This window comes from Lipophrys pholis (genome assembly GCF_963383615.2).
Source record: "Lipophrys pholis genome assembly, chromosome: 22".
NCBI classification, from domain to species: Eukaryota; Metazoa; Chordata; class Actinopteri; order Blenniiformes; family Blenniidae; genus Lipophrys; species Lipophrys pholis.
The window spans coordinates 20884893-20906270 of NC_137644.1; the positions used below are offsets into that span (position 1 = coordinate 20884893).

Genomic DNA, 21378 nt, shown 5'->3' on the forward strand with positions numbered 1-21378 from the left:
GTGTGTGTGTGTGTGTGTGTGTGTGTGTGTGTGTGTGTGTGTGTGTGTGTGTGTGTTGCCTCAGGCAGTTCCAGAAGCTTCTCTTCACCAACAATAATCAGGATCTTCAGTCTGATGTGCCGCTGCAGCAATGCATCATGGTCTGAGTGAGGCTGCTGCTCTCCTGCTGCTGCTCTACTGCTGCTGCTCTGCTAACTGCTGCTCTGTTGCTGCTGCTGCTCTACTGCTGCTGCTCTGCTAATTGCTGCTCTGCTAACTGCTGCTCTCCTGCTGCTCTCCTGCTGCTGCTGCTCTGCTGCTGCTGCTCTGTTGCTGCTGCTGCTGCTCTGTTGCCGCTGCTCTGCTGCTGCTGCTCTACTGCTGCTGCTCTGCTAACTGCTGCTCTGTTGCTCCTCTGAAGCTCCTCTGGAGCTCCTCCAGTTTTATTATTTGCTCTGAAGCATCTGAAGGAAAATAATCTTCTCTTTCCAAACCCCTCAAGTGTTTGTGACTGAGGAGGAAAAGACGAGTGAGAAGTTGTCAGTGTGCAGAGCAACCAGAGGGGCAGCAGCCTGAACACCAGGGAGCAAAGTCTGGATTTGATGAGGCTCGTTAGTGTGACGATGAGACCAAGGTGAGCGGAGAGGAAACCACGCCATCGCTGAAGAGCAGCACGCCATCGCTGAAGAGCAGCACGCCATCGCTCGCTGAAGAACAACACGCCATCGCTGAAGAACAGCACGCCATCGCTCGCTGAAGAGCAGTACGCCATCGCTGAAGAGCAGCACGCCATCGCTGAAGAACAACACGCCATCGCTGAAGAACAACACGCCATCGCTGAAGAACAGTACGCCATCGCTGAAGAGCAGCACGCCATCGCTGAAGAGCAGCACGCCATCGCTGAAGAGCAGCACGCCATCGCTGAAGAGCAGCACGCCATCGCTTCACCTCCAGGAGATAAAGGAACCTTCTCCACTCACCTGCTGCCAGGAGCTGCAGTCTGCTGGCTTGGCCAGCGCTTCTCCTCCGGGCGCCGCCGGTCTGATGGATGGCGGTGGCGGCGGCCCGGGACGCTCAGGCAGTGGATAAAACCCAATCAGTGTGACAGTGATGCTGTTTATGACGCCAATAAGTTGCTCTCCTCGGCCATAAAGCCAGTCTGGGTAATAAACTGGACTGGAGCTGATAGACTGGGCTCTCTGGGAGAACTGCTGCGGTGTCAGAACCTCCACCGCAGGATGCATTCTGCTGCGGTGTCAGAACCTCCACTGCAGGATACATTCTGCTGCGGTGTCAGAACCTCCACCGCAGGATGCATTCTGCTGCGGTGTCAGAACCTCCACCGCAGGATACATTCTGCTGCGGTGTCAGAACCTCCACCGCAGGATACTGCGGTGTCAGAACCTCCACCGCAGGATGCATTCTGCTGCGGTGTCAGAACCTCCACCGCAGGATACATTCTGCTGCGGTGTCAGAACCTCCACCGCAGGATGCATTCTGCTGCGGTGTCAGAACCTCCACCGCAGGATGCATTCTGCTGCGGTGTCAGAACCTCCACCGCAGGATGCATTCTGCTGCGGTGTCAGAACCTCCACCGCAGGATACATTCTGCTGCGGTGTCAGAACCTCCACCGCAGGATGCATTCTGCTGCGGTGTCAGAACCTCCACCGCAGGATACATTCTGCTGCGGTGTCAGAACCTCCACCGCAGGATACATTCTGCTGCGGTGTCAGAACCTCCACCGCAGGATGCATTCTGCTGCGGTGTCAGAACCTCCACCGCAGGATACATTCTGCTGCGGTGTCAGAACCTCCACCGCAGGATGCATCCTGCGGTGTCAGAACCTCCACCGCAGGATGCATTCTGCTGCGGTGTCAGAACCTCCACCGCAGGATGCATTCTGCTGCGGTGTCAGAACCTCCACCGCAGGATTCCACACCGAGGCCTAAGAACACGGTCCTGTTTCTCTGCCTCGGTCCTCAGATCTTTTATAAATAATGGATCACGTTTATCTCCTGCTTGACTATTTCCGCCTCGCCGGGTTTGGAGTGTCGCTCGGTGTGTGAAGTGCTTTTTATGTTTCACAGTTCTAGAAATATTCAGATTACCACTGCACTCTCACCGTACACTGCACACACTGGAAGTGCATTAGCAGCCTCCTGTTCAACAGACGTTCTGCTGAGGCGGCGAAAAGCCTGGTCTGCAGCTCCGTTTGTTCCTCCGGCGGTCGGCGGTCCAGCGGTCCGCCGGTCGGTGGTCGACAGTCCGGTGGTCGGCGCTGAGCAGAACGTTGGCCAATGTGGTGCTTCGGGTTTGAAAAGTGCTTGAGATGAAGAGCGTTCGGAGCTCCACTGCTCCAGACTGACATTAGAGGCTCAGAACTCCAAGGTGTTTCATCAGTTTGACTGCTAAAGGAAACACGTTCAGATGGTTTGGACCAAATCTAAGAAGAACCCACTGGACCTCCACAGTAACTCGATGAAGAACCAGAATCAGGGGGAGATTGTAAAAACTCCCAGAATGCAGCAGCTATAGGAGAATATTTTTGGCACATTTCACTATATTTTGCACCAGAAGGTTTTTTTAAATTCTCCTCATGTTGAGATTAAAGAAAGTATTTGTGTTTTTAGATTAAACTTGTACTTGGAGCTCATGAAGCTGTTCCAGCCTCATAACATTAAATGAACATGTCTGGGCTGCATGAGACCTTACTGTGCCATACTCTACCATACCGTACCATACTACCCTGTACCATCCATACCGTACGATAGCTGACCGTAGCATAGCGTACCATACTACCCTGTACCATCCATACCGTACCATACCGTACCATACCGTACCATACTACCCTGTACCATCCATACCGTACGATAGCTGACCGTAGCATAGCGTAGCATAGCGTAGCATGCTGCGCGGTAGAAACAAGGACCTTTATGGGTCCCAGCTAGGCTGCATGTTGTTTGTCTATTTGCCCCCAGGGGGCGCTGTCCTCCACCAGCTTCCAGAGGCCTTCTGCAGACTGAAGTCAATCAGTCAAACCGTTTCAGCTGTTCTAAGTGACTCACCAGGGTCAGAGACTTCACCACGACTCTGCAGGAATCAGCCCCAAACAAAGAGATGGTTCCTCCCTGTGAAGAGGAACTTCTTGTTTCCCTGAGAGGAGACGCCGACTCGTCCCTCATTACAGCTCACAGTGTTTGGAAATCAAATATTCTCTTTGCATGAAAGGAAGAAAACTTCAAATGTTTAGAACTGGCGAGCGCCGTGGTGCAGTACAGCTCCCCGGCTGCTGCTTCTGCAGAGATGATTAAAGATTTAAGAGGACGATCGTCTTCATTGTGTCTTCGTCATTCTGGCACCACTTTTCTGCTCCACTTTCTATATTTCCCTCCCCTCGTCTTTCTCGCAGTCTTTCCCCGCCGGGAGGTTACGGAGCATGCCCAGTACGCGTCAGTCTCCCAGCGTTTGTTTGCTGCAGGCAAAACACGACGAGCGCCTCCGGGGGAAGAACCCCCAGCCTGTCAATAGTTCCACACTGCTACGTTCATTCATGTTCCGGGGCTGTGGAGCCGCAGAGCAAGCAGCTGTCAGAACACCTTGACAAGGTAATGGAACCCGCCAGCCTGTTAACTCGGAGAAACATTCCCTTCCTGACCTGATGGCAGCAATGATCAGGCTGTGTGGCGGTGGAACGGGCCTCCTGGCAGCCATGTTGGATGTCCACTGCCCAGGACAGTGAATGATTAGTCAGTCCCTTCAACACCAGCTTCCACTAGTTTTACTTCTCTGACATGTTGACGGCAGCAGACGGCTGAAACAAACAAACAAACAGTCTGATGTTAATGATCATAGAATTACATTCTGTAAGAAATTACCATAGAATTAAAGATTAGCTGATAATTGCTACTAATATTGGTGAGATTCCTTAATTCAGATGTCAAAAAACGTCACGACTGTTCCTGAGCGTTCTCCAGGTCATCGGTTTTAAAATGGCGGCTGACCGAGACGCCGTCTGACTCACCTGTGTCATGACGTGCCGACCAATCAGAGGCTACCGTCTGCTGCCGTCACATCGTATACTGGCCTCAGCTGGCTGGGAACCTGGAGGAAGAACCAGGACAGTACCTGGTACTGGGAGAGTACCTGGTACTGGGAGAGTACCTGGTACTGGGAGAGTACCTGGTACTGGGGGAGTACCTGGTAGCGGGAGAGTACCTGGTAGCGGGAGAGTACCTGGTACCGGGAGAGTACCTGGTACCGGGGGAGTACCTGGTAGCGGGGGAGTACCTGGTACCGGGGGAGTACCTGGTAGCGGGGGAGTACCTGGTACCGGGGGAGTACCTGGTACCGGGGGAGTACCTGGTACCGGGGGAGTACCTGGTACCGGGGGAGTACCTGGTAGCAGGAGAGTACAAGAGGAGCAGAAATAAAGTTTTCAGAGCCTTTGGAGAAGGAAACGCAGTATTTGCTTTGGTCTGGAAGAGATGATCTGGAGGAGCAGGTCGTCCTCTGAGCTCAGGTTCTGGTTCTGATCGGTTTCCATGAGTCAGTGTGCCTGGAGGTTGTGTGAACGGGTGAATGTGACGGAGTGAGAGATGCTGTGTACCCCAGAACCTGGGCTGGATGAAACAGTGGGACTCTGCTGGTCGCTCCACCTTCACCCGTCTGTGGTTCTGTCCATCCTCCAGCACATCACTTCATTCTTCTCCTCCTTTTCTCTCCAAATATCCCTGTACTGTTAACGAGGCCAGATGCAGTACTCCGCTCCTGCTGGTCACACAGGATGTTCAGGTTGTAGTGGAAGAGGAGGGCTGGAGGTAGAACCCTGCCGCTGCTGGAGGTAGAACCCTGCAGCAGCTGGAGGTAGAACCCTGCAGCTATTGGAGGTAGAACCCTGCAGCTGCTGGAGGTAGAACCCTGCAGCTGCTGGAGGTAGAACCCTGCAGCTGCTGGAGGTAGAACCCTGCAGCTGTTGGAGGTAGAACCCTGCAGCTATTGGAGGTAGAACCCTGCAGCTGCTGGAGGTAGAACCCTGCAGCTGTTGGAGGTAGAACCCTGCAGCTATTGGAGGTAGAACCCAGCAGCTGCTGGAGGTAGAACCCTGCAGCTATTGGAGGTAGAACCCTGCAGCTGCTGGAGGTAGAACCCTGCAGTTGCTGGAGGTAGAACCCTGCAGCTATTGGAGGTAGAACCCTGCAGCTGCTGGAGGTAGAACCCTGCAGCTGCTGGAGGTAGAACCCTGCAGCTGCTGGAGGTAGAACCCTGCAGCTGTTGGAGGTAGAACCCTGCAGCTGCTGGAGGTAGAACCCTGCAGCTGCTGGAGGTAGAACCCTGCAGCTGCTGGAGGTAGAACCCTGCAGCTGCTTGTTTTCTACCAGAGGAGATGAAGCCGCGACCTGCAGACGTTTTAGCTTCTTTCAAAATAAAACAAAGCTTCTCTCCGTGTGCTACCTTGAAGTACTTTGTGTAAAAGTACCCATGAGAGTTTCACCAGCGCAGAGCTGGAGAAACATGTTTCCTTCACGTTAAACTTCCTGTTCATGATCAGACGGACGATTGATTATCAGGACAAAGGTTCTCTTTATTCAGCTGACTCCAGTTATCCACCATTCTACCATTTTTATCTCCGTTCTACTGCTAAAGATCTACTTTCTACTTTCAGCCGCCACTTAAATCACCTGATCAGGATTTCTTCTTGAAATTTAAAAGGTAAAAACATTCTGTTGGTAGACGTCAGTCAGGCTCCGCCCCCCGCCCCGCCCAGTTATCCTGTCACGGGGATATTTCTGTGTTTTGGTTTCAGTAAAGTTTTGTGTTTCAACGGGAACCTTCTGAAAACCATGTAGTTATCCTGCCGGGCCATGAGTTGGCGCTGTAGTTCGTTTTATATGCAGAAGAGAACCATCCGCTGTAACCGTCCGTCTGTGGCTCAGCTGGTGGAGCAGGTTCAATTCCCTTTCTGTCTACATGTGGAAGTGTCCTTGAGCAAGGCACCAAACCCAAGCTGCTGCCAGTGGAGGGACTGAGCGCTGCGTGGCAGCCGCCTCCATCAGTCAGACTAATTACAGATAATTACTAATTATTAATTTCTTTTTCTTAGTCACACAAACAGAAAGCAGGGTAGACTTGCTGAGGCAGAAGAAAATATGAATGAAATATTTATCGAGTTCTTTAATCAGTAAACGGAGAAATGTGATTGTTGTGCTGCTCCCAGTGAATATGTGGATTCATGTGAAGCAGGTTTTAATGAGAGCTACCTGCGTTCGTACCGGCAACCCCAGCATGAGCTCCATGTTTTATTCAGCGCTGGTGTTGGTGATCCAGCTGAACTACATCCATTTTAAATGCAGTCGTCTTATTGGAACAGTTCAGCTGTGAGACACATGGAAAAGACTGGTTATCTGTAGTATCATGTGACACGCTAGGCTGGCTGATGGAGGAACGATGGAGGAACGATGGAGGAACGATGGAGGAACGATGGAGGAACGATGGAGGAACGATGGAAGAACGATGGAGGAACGATGGAGGAACGATGGAAGAACGATGGAGGAACGATGGAGGAACGATGGATGAACGATGGAGGAACGATGGAGGAACGATGGATGAACGATGGAGGAACGATGGAAGAACGATGGAAGAACGATGGAGGAACGATGGAGGAACGATGGAGGAACGATGGAGGAACGATGGAAGAACGATGGATGAACGATGGAGGAACGATGGAAGAACGATGGAAGAACGATGGAGGAACGATGGAGGAACGATGGAGGAACGATGGAGGAACGATGGAGGAACGATGGATGAACGATGGAGGAACGATGGAGGAACGATGGAGGAACGATGGAGGAACGATGGAGGAACGATGGATGAACGATGGAGGAACGATGGAGGAACGATGGAAGAACGATGGAAGAACGATGGAGGAACGATGGAGGAACGATGGAGGAACGATGGATGAACGATGGAGGAACGATGGATGAACGATGGAAGAACGATGGAAGAACGATGGAAGAACGATGGATGAACGATGGAAGAACGATGGAGGAACGATGGAGGAACGATGGAGGAACGATGGAGGAACGATGGAAGAACGATGGATGAACGATGGATGAACGATGGAGGAACGATGGAAGAACGATGGAAGAACGATGGATGAACGATGGAGGAACGATGGAGGAACGATGGAAGAACGATGGAGGAACGATGGAGGAACGATGGAGGAACGATGGAGGAACGATGGAAGAACGATGGATGAACGATGGAGGAACGATGGAGGAACGATGGAGGAACGATGGAAGAACGATGGATGAACGATGGAGGAACGATGGAGGAACGATGGAAGAACGATGGAGGAACGATGGAGGAACGATGGAAGAACGATGGATGAACGATGGATGAACGATGGAAGAACGATGGAGGAACGATGGAGGAACGATGGAGGAACGATGGAGGGACGATGGAGGAACGATGGAGGAACGATGGATGAACGATGGAGGAACGATGGAGGAACGATGGAGGAACGATGGAGGAACGATGGAAGAACGATGGAAGAACGATGGAGGAACGATGGAGGAACGATGGAGGAACGATGGAGGAACGATGGAGGAACGATGGAGGAACGATGGAAGAACGATGGAGGAACGATGGAGGAACGATGGATGAACGATGGAGGAACGATGGAGGAACGATGGATGAACGATGGAGGAACGATGGAGGAACGATGGAAGAACGATGGAGGAACGATGGAGGAACGATGGAGGAACGATGGAGGAACGATGGATGAACGATGGAGGAACGATGGAGGAACGATGGAGGAACGATGGATGAACGATGGATGAACGATGGAAGAACGATGGAAGAACGATGGAAGAACGATGGATGAACGATGGAAGAACGATGGAGGAACGATGGAGGAACGATGGAGGAACGATGGAGGAACGATGGAAGAACGATGGATGAACGATGGATGAACGATGGAGGAACGATGGAAGAACGATGGAAGAACGATGGATGAACGATGGAGGAACGATGGAGGAACGATGGAAGAACGATGGAGGAACGATGGAGGAACGATGGAGGAACGATGGAGGAACGATGGAAGAACGATGGATGAACGATGGAGGAACGATGGAGGAACGATGGAGGAACGATGGAAGAACGATGGATGAACGATGGAGGAACGATGGAGGAACGATGGAAGAACGATGGAGGAACGATGGAGGAACGATGGAAGAACGATGGATGAACGATGGATGAACGATGGAAGAACGATGGAGGAACGATGGAGGAACGATGGAGGAACGATGGAAGAACGATGTTTCCTCCTTTTCCCACCGAGCTGAAAGAAAACGAGCATCGCTGCTCTACAACAGAAACTTCCTTCTTTATCCAGACAGGCTGAGAGAGAGGAGCTGCTCTACTGCTGCTCTACAACAGAAACGTCTTTCTTTATCCAGACAGGCTGAGAGAGAGGAGCTGCTCCTCTGCTGCTCCTGCTTCTATGGTTTTACAGGAAGCGTCTGGCAGCCGCCATGAAAGGTGGCAGCGTTAGGGGGTGATGGAGGTGATGGAGGTGATGGAGGTGATGGAGGTGATGGAGGTGATGGAGGCTGCGGCCGCCTCGGGGAGACGGAGTCGACAGCAACCTTGTTCTCAGCAGTGTGTCTCCATGAAAGAGAAAAGAGCAGGAGGCCTCGGCAGATAAACCCAAACCTGATCGGACAGCCTTCATGCCAGACGCCCCCGTGTTCAATGGAACAAAGGCTCTGCTGAAACCAGGACTGTTTCCATGGCAACCGCATGCACAGCGGCTGTAGGCTTGGTGAACGCAGCCCGCCGCTCATAGAGGGTCACAGTGTGGCGGCGCTCATAGAGGGTCACAGTGAAGCGCAGCTCATAGAGGGTCACAGTGAGGCGGCGCTCATAGAGGGTCACAGTGAGGCGGCGCTCATAGAGGGTCACAGTGAAGCGCAGCTCATAGAGGGTCACAGTGAGGCGGCGCTCATAGAGGGTCACAGTGAGGCGGCGCTCATAGAGGGTCACAGTGAAGCGCAGCTCATAGAGGGTCACAGTGAGGCGGCGCTCATAGAGGGTCACAGTGAGGCGGCGCTCATAGAGGGTCACAGTGTGGCGGCGCTCATAGAGGGTCACAGTGAAGCGCAGCTCATAGAGGGTCACAGTGAGGCGGCGCTCATAGAGGGTCACAGTGAGGCGGCGCTCATAGAGGGTCACAGTGAGGCGGCGCTCATAGAGGTCACAGTGAGGCGGCGCTCATGGCGCTCCTCTCCCTCCTCTCCTTCTTCTTCCTCCTCTTCCTCCTCTCCCTCCTCTCCTTCCTCTCCCTCCTCTCCCTCCTCTCCCTCCTCTCCCTCCTCTCCTTCCTCTTCCTCCTCTCCCTCCTCTCCCTCCTCTCCCTCCTCTCCTTCCTCTTCCTCCTCTCCCTCCTCTCCTTCCTCTCCCTCCTCTCCCTCCTCTCCCTCCTCTCCTTCCTCTCCTTCCTCTTCCTCCTCTCCTTCCTCTCCCTCCTCTTCCTCCTCTTCCTCCTCTCCTTCCTCTCCTTCCTCTCCCTCCTCTTCCTCCTCTCCCTCCTCTTCCTCCTCTCCCTCCTCTCCTTCCTCTCCATCCTCTCCCTCCTCTTCCTCCTCTCCTTCCTCTCCTTCCTCTTCCTCCTCTCCTTCATCTCCTTCCTCTCCCTCCTCTCCTTCCTCTCCCTCCTCTTCCTCCTCTCCCTCCTCTCCCTCCTCTTCCTCCTCCATCATCGGGGCAAGAATGATGCCATTCCAGTAATGTTATGAGTCGCTGAACACAATTACTGGACCTGTCAGTGTTCTGGGCGTCTTTTGTTGGTGATGTGTGCAGCGTGCAGACTCAGGCCCGCTTCACTGTTTCTATCCTCCGTCTGACGGCCACACACACACACACACACACACACACACACACACACACACACACACACACACACACACACACACACACACACACACACACACACACACACACACACACACACACACACACACACACACACACACACACACACACACACACAGTCAATCCAATATCTGATGATGGGGAAGGTCGGAGGAGAAAGAGAAGGAGCAGCAGGATTGTTCCTTTTAATCATTTTCTACTAAATTTCAATTTCTATGGATATTTTTCACTACATGAGATTCCATGAGATTCCATGAGGTTCCATGAGGTCCCATGAGGTCCCATGAGGTCCCATGAGGTTCCATGAGGTTCCATGAGGTTCCACCGGAGGCGGACTGAGGAACAGTTTGCTGAACATCAGGATCCACTTTCCCTCTCCGGCTTGAGTTTCATCATCCAACATGTCAAAGACGGATTTCAGTTTAAAAGCTTTGGAAGGGAACTTCCCTTCATGATTAGTCCCTCGTTATCATTAAGTGTCATTGATCAATGAAATTACTTCACACATTCATCTTTTGATGTCAAATTAATGAGATAATGATTTATTCATGTGGAAAAGCAGCTTTAAGGAATGACTCTCCTCTGAAGAGAGAACCGGAGCTCAAACCAGCATGAAGAATTGAAGTAGAATCTGGGAGGACGTTGAAAAGGAATTCTTAATGAGGACGTGGAGCCGCAGGCGGAGCGGCTCGTCCTCACATCTTCTAATCATCTGGTCTGATCCCGGTTCTGTGTGTGAGTGTCCTTGGTAAGAAGTTTAAGGCTCCAAAAATACATTGAAAATCACTTAAGTCCACTTATTTCTCTGTTTTGCAGATCTGAAGAAATAAGGGATTTTCTTTTGACCTTGAAAGGGACAGAAAGACAAACCGAACCAAGCCTCTCTTACAGCAACACGCTGCCTCCTGCTGCTGGATGGAACGCAGAAGCTGCTTTAGATTCTCAGTCGAGACGCGTCGGCTTCACCTGCTCGTCTCAGAGTCTCAGCCTCTCAGAGTCTCAGAGTCTCAGCCTCTCAGCCTCTCAGCCTCTCAGAGTCTCAGCCTCTCAGCCTCTCAGCCTCTCAGAGTCTCAGCCTCTCAGCCTCTCAGAGTCTCAGCCTCTCAGCCTCTCAGCCTCTCAGAGTCTCAGCCTCTCAGCCTCTCAGCCTCTCAGCCTCTCAGAGTCTCAGCCTCTCAGCCTCTCAGCCTCTCAGAGTCTCAGCCTCTCAGCGTCTCAGCGTCTCAGCCTCTCAGCGTCTCAGAGTCTCAGCCTCTCAGAGTCTCAGCCTCTCAGCCTCTCAGCCTCTCAGAGTCTCAGCCTCTCAGCCTCTCAGTAGAAAAGTTTAATGATCCAGAAACAGACCGACGCTGATCCACCGACCAGGAACCTTGTAGTTCTGCTTCTATTGATCTTCATCATCTCGGGGAACCGAAATCTTTGGGGAAAAATCAAACAAGTGTGGTCGTAAATATAAGATAGTTTCAATTATATCTTCCATCCATCTTCCACAACTTGGGTTTGGTTGAGTGTCAGCAGACCTGGAGGGTCAGAGGACAGGAGGACAGGAGGGTCAGAGGACAGGAGGGTCAGAGGACAGGAGGACAGGAGGGTCAGAGGACAGGAGGATCAGAGGACATGAGGGTCAGAGGACCGGAGGACAGGAGGGTCAGAGGACCAGAGGACAGGAGGGTCAGAGGACAGGAGGACAGGAGGGTCAGAGGACCAGAGGACAGGAGGACAGGAGGGTCAGAGGACCAGAGGACAGGAGGGTCAGAGGACAGGAGGACAGGAGGAGGAGGTTAACAGGAGGAGGAGGTGAGCAGGAGGACAGGAGAAGTTTAAGGCAGGATGAGGTTCAACACAGTTTATTGCAGAAGATTCCTCAATGACAGAAATCTGAAGTGATGAGAGACAGAAACATGAGGAGGAGGAGGAGGAGGAGGAGAACATGAGGAGGAGGAGGAGGAGGAGGAGGAGAACATGAGGAGGAGGAGGAGGAGGAGGAGAACACGAGGAGGAGGAGGAGGAGAACATGAGGAGGAGGAGGAGGAGGAGGAGGAGGAGAACACGAGGAGGAGGAGGAGGAGGAGGAGGAGGAGGAGGAGGAGGAGGAGGAGGAGGGTATAGAGAGGAGGTGAAATACATGGGAGGAATGGACACACACACACACACACACACACACACACACACACACACACACACACACACACACACACACACACACACACACAGGGTCACTCTTGCGGCCTGCGGCGGCGTTGACCATCAGGGGTAACGTGTTGTGACGGCGGCTCAGGGCGAAACAGGAAGCCGACCAGCAGTGGGTGGAAAACGCCGCCAACACACTCAGCCAGGACGTGAGACACTCGTCTCTTTGACTTTCTGTCAAACAGGCAGCGCAGCCCAGCAGCTGTCTACTGAGGAAGGGGGAGGGGCTAATAGGAGGAGGAAGGTCACCAATGTCCTCATCTGGGAACCGGAGACGTCTAATGCTTTGGGGGGAAAACTATAAAATGTACCTCTGTTTACAGAGTAGATAGTACTGTGTGTTTCTATCTATTGATTGTCTGAGCTTCTCACATCACCAGTAAACACTTTCAGACAGTTAAACGACTCTATGTTCACTTGGTTTGATAAGACATGTCTGATCAAATGAATTCAAATACACATGATCATATATTTCACCAATATTGTATTGAAGAAAAACACTTAAATGAACAAATAATGTCAAACTGGCCAGTAATGTTCTAGATATAATGGAGTGTAATAAGATATTTGTCATTATAACATTTTGCCAACAATCATCACAGTAAGAACCGTGCAGGTTTATTCTGGAAAATATAAGTTTCAATGGGATTGTCCTTCTATTCACTCACTAAGGGACCAAACTCAATCTTACTATCGTGCTTATTTATTACAATATTGGCTTTATTCCATTTAGAATAACCAGATTATTACTTTATTGGCAGTTATTACACTATATGCTTGTTACAACTTTACATCTTCAAGTATTAGGCCTCGTTTACTGAAAAAGATTTGCATATTTTTGGTTCCAGAGCAGTTTCACGGTGACCCGTCCTGAGCTCCTCAACCACCACAGGAAGCTGCTTCACACTGCAAATGAAGGTTAAAGCGGCGGAGCGTGGACAGAGAGAAGCCGTCAGGTGAGCGCCATGTTTCCAGTCTTCGTTCATAGAGTCGGTGTTGAGGAGGAGCTGGGAGACGGAACATAAACACAGGATTTGAGCCTCTGCAGGCACCAAGCCAATATACCTTTATATAGAATATATTGCTGCACACCCACAGGAGTGTTTGCTGTGACTCTGGTGAAGGAGGCTGGATTCATGAGAAAACAGATGTAAAGATAAGCGAGGCCATGCATCAGTGCAACGTGAAGGTGGAAGTGGTCTCTCGCAGTAACAGGCGGAGTAAAGCAGAACAGAATGGAGAGACGGAATCCTTCCTGTCAGGACGTTAGAGCGGGATTCAGCTCAGGAACCTCCTCCTATCACACTCTCACCAGCTCAGTCTGATCATAAACTCTGTCATTCTATCATCCTGCTCTTGGTTCTATCTTCAGGTTGTGTTTTGTCTGCATTTGGACCAGTTTACCTGAGAACCGTGTACTGGCAGTACTTTATTACTGCGTTTGTTTCCTTGCTCACCGTGGGGTGACAAGCTGAAAGAAACTAGAATACCATGTGTCACGTTTGGCTCCAGAGAGTAGATGTAACCTGGTGGCTGAGCCGTTTCCTTTGCAGCTCGGGGCTCAGCGGGGGGCCGATCAGCGGGGGGCCGATCAGCGGGGGGCCGATCAGCGGGGGGCCGATCAGCGGGGGGCCGATCAGCGGGGGGCCGATCAGCGGGGGGCCGATCAGCGGGGGGCCGATCAGCGGGGGGGCCGATCAGCGGGGGGCCGATCAGCGGGGGGCCGATCAGCGGGGGGGCCGATCAGCGGGGGGCCGGTCAGCAGGGGGCCGATCAGCGGGGGGCCGATCAGCCTGATCAATAAGCTGATCATGTCATTGATCGGTGTGTTTGTCAGCTGAAGCGGGACTGTTGCTCTGGAAGGCTGCTGCTGATGGAACCGCTCCTCCATGAACCCTCTGTAGCTTTAACACCACTCTCCTCAGGTTTTAGTTTAAACTTTAAACTTTAAGGTTTCACTAGTGGTTAACTACTTAGTTACCAGTAGTTCTGCACATGCTCAGTAGAGCCAATCAGAACAAAGTTTCCTTCGTGATGTCATGACTCCCGGTCCACATTCTCCTGGATTTGGTACTTTTATTTTGACAGTCACCGTAATAACATCCAGCTTGGTGGTTTTATTTGTTTTCAGCGTTTCTGCATAAACACACATTCCTTTCATAAAGTTGCTCAGTAGAAGACAAACTTCTCTGAAACTAAAATGTCAAAACGACGTTTTGTTTCTACTTGAAATGTTGTAAAAGGACATGAATGCAAAGACTTTCTGTTTAGGGTTTGGAACTAAACGTTAAGGATTCACCAACAGCACTACTTTAAAAGACTACTAGTACTAGTACTGGTACTAGTACTGGTACCAGTACTAACCTTTATTCCTCAAGCAGCCACATGTGAAGTGAACACTTGGCTCTTGGATTCTGTGAACTATTTGCTGAGTCAGCAGAACCACAGAAAGATGAAAACGTCTTCAAACATTCCGTCGTCCATCAGATTCGCCTGCGGCGCTGAAATGTGAGATAAACAAAGAGTCACACATTGAAAGCTGAACTGCACTGGAGGGTGATGAGGCCTTTTGCTTGGTTCTTAATCTGCGAGCTGAACATGTCATGTCTGCCCGGAGCTCTGCACACGTCCACACGTCCACACGACCACACGTCCAAACGTCCACACGACCACACGACCACACGTCCACACGTCCAAACGTCCACACGTCCAAACGTCCACACGTCCACACGTCCACACGACCACACGTCCACACGTCCACATGTCCAAACGTCCAAACGTCCACACGTCCACACGTCCAAACGACCACACGTCCACACGTCCAAACGTCCAAACGTCCACACGTCCACACGTCCAAACGTCCACACGTCCACACGACCACACGTCCACACGTCCACACGACCACACGTCCACACGACCAAACGACCACACGTCCACACGTCCACATGTCCAAACGTCCACACGTCCACACGTCCACACGACCACACATCCACACGTCCACATGTCCAAACGTCCACACGTCCACACGACCACACGTCCACACGTCCACACGTCCACACGTCCAAACGTCCACACGTCCAAACGTCCACACGTCCACATGTCCACACGTCCAAACGACCACACGTCCACACGTCCACACGTCCACACGTCCAAACGACCACACGTCCAAACGTCCACACGTCCACACGTCCAAACGTCCACACGTCCACACGTCCAAACGTCCACACGTCCACACGTCTCTCAGCTGCTTTTTATTTAGCTCATTAATCTTTGAAACTTTTCAGCTTCATTCTTTTACAACAGGATCTTATCATGACAGTTTCATTTATTTTCCACATTGAAAAATCTCCTGATTCATCATCTTCTTCTTCTTTTCTCACTTCAGCTGAATAAAACTACAACAAGCACACTGTTAGCTTAGCTTAGCTTAGCTTAGCATAAAGACAAACGTAGCATGAACTACCTGGTAACTTCAACATGATCAGAACAGCAGCACCTGGCGAGCATTTCATCTACAACTTCCCCTTCATACGTTTGATCAAACACAAGACTTTTATTTTTCATGCTAAGCTAAGTAGCTTTGCAATATTTGCCACCGACTTAAATGAGTCCAGAAGATTTGGGCTCAGAAGGAAAGGTTCTACTGGTTCTAAAGATTAAACCACCTTGGATTTTATTGCCTGGCTGGTTCAGAAGATCTTCAGCAGCGCGTTTCAGAAAAGTTGTGGTTTCACCGTTTCCATGGAGACGGAGTTGCAGCGTTGAATGAATGAAATCATGATAATTCTATTCCATTATGAAGATGAGAAGATTAATGAAGAAGTTTTAGGTTTGAGATGATGAAAATTCTTATCAGTGCTAATTTTAGTAGGAAACAAGTCATGATTGTTTAACGGTTTGAAATAATCCTGATAATCTGGCGTCTCGTCTTCATCGTGGGATTTATTCATTTCATCCAACAATCTTGACAGATTTCCTGACGCTCACTCATAAATGCCCAGTTGGTCCCAGAAGTCACAGATTTGGTTTCTGGTTCCGACTTGTGCGTGTGAGCGCCGGGTCAGGTTCAGGACCAGCCAGCCGCTGCTGTCGGAGTAGCGCGGCCACGGCGGCAGCCGCTGCTCCCTGCAGAAGGCGGTCTGCTGGCTCCTGGACGAAGGGTCCCCGGCGTGGGCGAAGGCGCCCCAGTGGCACAGCATCCGATTGGACAGCAGCTTCTCCGCCGGCGAGAAGGTCAGGTTGGCCACCGAGGCCGAGTGGAAGAGGAAGGGCAGCTCGGCGCCGTGGCAGGCGTGGCGGTAGCAGAACGTGAGGCCCGACCAGACGCGGTGGTCCGAAGGCACGTGGTCGAACACGTACAGCCACACCCCGCTGCCCGCCGCCGCGCCGGCGCGCGCCGACCTCCGGGACGGACACAGGAAGACGAAGTCTGTGACGATCTGCAGGAAGACAAACCAACGGATCTTCAGTTCATTTCCTTCTCTGACACAATCAGAACTCTTCTCTTCTGTTTGAGGAATCAAACCCAAACCTGAGTCTGCTGGATATCAAGAGAAAGCTTCCACTATGTTCTCCAGACTCCAATCAGCTTTTTCACTTTCAGCCTTTCCTTTAACAAACCTAGCGGCCGGGACGTTTCCTGAAGCGCAGACGATCAACACACCGACGGTCCTTGAACGCCTCTCAGAGATAAAGGCTCCGTCTAAATCTCTCAACACTTCAAACCTTGAACATTTGTGCTCGATGCAGTTTTACACTCTAAATCCATGAACGCAGGTATCGAGGTCCCGTCAGGGACTGAAGCATTTAGCAGGATCATTTACACATATTCTTATTATCGTCAACAATCCAGTATGGCTCCACACCTGACGAGGCTTATGGAGGAAAACCAAGTGGGAAAGTTCTGAATCTTCTCTGAACAATAATCCACTGAATCTTCTCTGAACAATAATCCACTGAATCTTCTCTGAACAATAATCCACTGAATCTTCTCTGAACAATAATCCACCGTCAGAATGACGTCCTGACTGAACTGTACAACGTGAGTTCACTTACCGACCTTCACACTGACTCTCCTGATGACCTTACCTACAGAGTTCACATCAAACTAATGATTCACCTTTACTGCATTTCATCAACTCCAAAATCTCCATGAATCTGAACCACACACACACACACACACACACACACACACACACACACACACACACACACACACACACACACACACACACACACACACACACACACACACACACACACACACACACACACACACACACACTGTTCCCTCCTGACATAGAGGAGGAGGAGCTCTGGCTGAAGCCAGCCTGTCTTCCTCTGCCTGTTACCTGGAAACCAGTTGCTCTGTTTCAGCATCGCCCACACATCTGCACACATCTGCACACATCTGCACACATCTGACACCAGAAAACAAACCAACAAACTCTCCACCGCTCACGATGAGACGACGCACACGAGCCTCCTCCTCCCTCCGAGCTTCACACTGAACCTGAACACTCACAGGTAGAGCCAGGTTATGCAACAGCTGCAGGTCAGCAGGTAAAAATAGAGGCTCCCGATCCGCCCCTGAATCTCCTGCAGTGGATCTACTTTCTTTGTTTCACAGTGTCGGACCACCGAACCAAACAGCCCCCGTGTACCTTATGTGCTCATCGCTGCAAACAGCAGCACTTTATATGCAAACATTAACATAATGGCAGAACACAGACATTCTAGTGGACAGACCACCAAGTTGACTGTCAAAATAAAAGTCCCAGGATCTTATTATCATTTTATTTACACCACACTGTTTATGGGATGGCTTACATTTGATACCAGACTCATTTTGAAAAAGGCACAATAACCAATTTGTCAAAGACGAGAAAAAGCTTCAAAATGGAAGAAAAAAACAAGCAAAGCTGTTTATTAAAGGTTGAAATGGTTCAAATCTCCGTCCTGTGGCCATCTATCAAAACCTCTCCCTGTAAATAGAATCTGCTGTGTTTTAGTTCATTTCATCCTTTCTGGGCTTTTTATTAGTCAGCATTAAGCCTTCTACATATCAATATTTAATATTATATATGTTCTATCCTGTCTTTATTCTGTGCTGAGCAAGGCCTCTGGCAATATCAAAGTACTTCTTTCTATTCTATTCTAGTCTATTTCTCCATCTCTTGGTTTTGTCATAAAAACCTGATAAATGTATAAAAAGCTGATTATGTGAAACATCTTCCATGAATATAAATAAATAAATAAATACATTAAAACAAAAAAGAAACTTCAGCCAACTTTCATTGGCAAAGGCAATAATTATAATAATAACAACAAGAGCATAATAATAATAATAATAGTAATAATAATAATAGTAATAATAATAATAATAGTAATAATAATAATAGTAATAATAATAATAGTAATAATAATAATAATAATAATAATTAATAATAGTAATAATAATAATAATAATAATAATAATAGTAATAATAGTAATAATAATAATAATAATAATAATAATAATAATAATAATAATAATAATAATAATATCCAGCCAGTAGACCAGGTTTCATGTCCACACACCATCGTGTAACTTCTTGATAAACTGAAGAAGATATAAATAATAAATAGTTTTCATTATGTTGACTTGTTCACTGCTTGAGCTCCTGACGTGCTTCACACTCTTCATCACATTCACCCATTCACACACACTCACACTCCAGTGGAGGCGCGGCCATGCGAGACGTTCAGTCTGTCCAATTGGAGCAGTTTGGGCTTCAGCGTCTTGCTCAAGGACACTCGGACGTGCAGACAGGGGAATTGAACCTCCAACCTGCAACGTCCTGACTGAGACGAGCCAATCCACCAACCGAGCCGCCGCCCATCCACTACACGTCTTTCTCTGAACCGGAGAGCATCAACGGTTACCATGGAAACCAGTAGGTTCCAGCCACAGACAGGACCAAACCACTGAGCTGGTGTGTTGGAGGACGAGGAGTCTCCGTCTGTCCATGGATCAGACCTCCACCCCCTTCACTTTTTAGATATTCAGCCTCTTTAGCAGAGAAACGTCCTGAGTCCTTCACCTTGATGATTAAATGACTTCCACCTTCCTGCTCGGATTATTGCAGACAAAACAACAAGCCTGAACTACGTGACACATTTCTACGACTGTGCTCCATCTTTCTGGGAGAGGTTTTCATCATTCACCACCTCCTCATCAATGCTGATGCCATGTCAGTCCATCCCATCATTGTGTGGTCCTGCGTCTGGCGGCTTCATCTGGATTCCTCAGCCGCTCCGTCGGTCCCTGGAGGTTCAGACCAGTCGTCTCTGAGTGGAGCCGCCAGGCTGCATCTCAAGCAGGCAAACTCCTCCTCCTGCTTCACCCATACAGATGATGGAGGCCAGGAGAGGGAGAGCCACAGCGCCCCCTGCAGGCAACACTGTGCTGCTGGCTGGTGGTGTGTGTGTGTGTGTGTGTGTGTGTGTGTGTGTGTGTGTGTGTGTGCTGCGTGCGTGTGTGTGTGTGTGTGTGTGTGTGTGTGTGTGTGTGTGTGTGTGTGTGTGTGTGTGTGCTGCGTGCGTGTGTGTGTGTGCTGCGTGCGTGTGTGCGTGTGTGTGTGTGTGTGTGTGTGTGTGTGTGTGTGTGTGTGTGTGTGTGTGTGTGTGTGTGTGTGTGTGTGTGCTGCGTGCGTGTGTGTGTGTGTGTGTGTGTGTGTGTGTGTGTGTGTGTGTGTGTGTGTCCCCGTTCAGGTGAAACGTTCTCGGTGTGTTTCTGAACACAGGCGGTGGAACCGACTCCGATTTCCACTGCAGGATGAGAATCATAGAGGATTTGTCAGATCAGCTTCAGTGAAAATGTCTCAGAAATGTCTCAGAAATGTCTCAGAAATGTCTCCGTCCCTCAGCTGGAGTGAAGCAGACAAGAGGCTTTTAAAGGGACGGAGGATAATTAGTCTGTTGTGTCCTCAGAGCTGTCAGCCAGGCGTCTTCAGGGTTGGTTTGGTTCCAGCTGATAAAATCCTGGAAGCAGCAGTGATTTTTAAGACGGTGTCGAGTCTTTCCAGCTGATGGTCCTCTGGTCCTCTGGTCCTCTGGTCCTCTGGTCCTCTGGTCCTCCGGAGCGTCGTCCTTCATCCAGAGACGCTGGACCTCCACGCTGCAGTCTACTGTGACTGAATACTAAATAAAAGGTGGCGCCCCCTGCTGCTCGCCGAGCCGCCGGAGCTTCGCTCTGCCGTTATCAGCAGCTCACATCGACTCCCAAGATAAACTTGATCAAACCGTCGCTGGTTCTAGGAGCTGTGAGCCGAATCTTAACATCTCCGGCCAAACAGCAGCTCTGCGTTCCACCGCTGGAGAACCAGCTTTGTCTACGACTTGAATTCAACAACACAAATAAGCAAGGAGCTCAGGAGCTAATGCTCAAACTGAACTCAAGTTTCCTGTGAAAACCTTTGCTTTTTCCATTTTCCTTTCTGAAGACCTTTTGAAAACGATGTACTTACTGCGCCAGGCCACAAGTTGGCGCTACCAACTTATAAAATCACCTGCGTTTGTCTGTTAACAAGAAAACTCTACAACTATGAGCATTTTGATCAAAAGAAGAGCTCATTAAAGTTGGTATTGATCCAGATCACGATAAGGAGCCTGTCACTCTAGATGAGCAGTGCATTGTGGGAAATGTAGTGGAGCTTGTTTTGTGTCCGGCTGCTCCGGCAGCAGACACCAGTTAGAGTGAAACTATTATCAGCCAGGATTCTCAACTCCGGTTCAGATGTTAACCTGGACGAAGGTGAGAATATCGTCTCGTCTTGTTCCTTTAATGAAGAAATCCGATCCTGGATCAACAAACTGAATCAAAGAATAAAGTCAGTTAATCTGGATTATGTGTTTTTTCCTCCGTCGACCCTCTGTGGCTGCTCTTGTTGGATCTATGGAGGCGGATCTGAGGGCAGAACCAGGTCTTACCTGCTCTCAGCCTTGCTGACCTACAGTCGTACTGGTACTGGTACTGGTACTGGTACCGGTACCGGTACCAGGACTGACTCTTTTCACACCTTGACGCTCCTACCTGAGCCAACATGGCCCTGCGGTCGGCGTGGCGGTACAGGGGCAGGTACTTGTGCAGGACCGGCAGGGCGTGCTGTTTAAAGATGGCCGTCACGTACACGCTGGACTCCACTGCAGACACCGGCTGGTTGAAGAACCCGTAAGCAAACAGAACCCCTTCTTCTGACGTGGTTCCTGCAGGACAAGGAAACGCCTGGAGTTGGTCT

The 21378-nt window shown here is 50.2% G+C and overlaps 1 protein-coding gene across 1 annotated transcript in view; it reads right to left on the bottom strand.

The window, feature by feature from the left end:
* Window positions 1-15338: 15338 nt before the first annotated feature.
* Window positions 15339-21378, bottom strand: part of LOC308126908 (uncharacterized protein) — a gene marked incomplete at its 5' end in the record, with an annotated part of 6714 nt that continues 674 nt past the window's right edge. Inside the window, 2 exons of the mRNA XM_080491600.1 lie at window positions 15339-16539; window positions 21174-21365. Of these exons, the coding sequence (XP_080347726.1) occupies window positions 16084-16539; window positions 21174-21365 (648 nt within the window). The 3' untranslated portion in view covers window positions 15339-16083. The remainder of the gene's footprint in view (window positions 16540-21173; window positions 21366-21378) is intronic.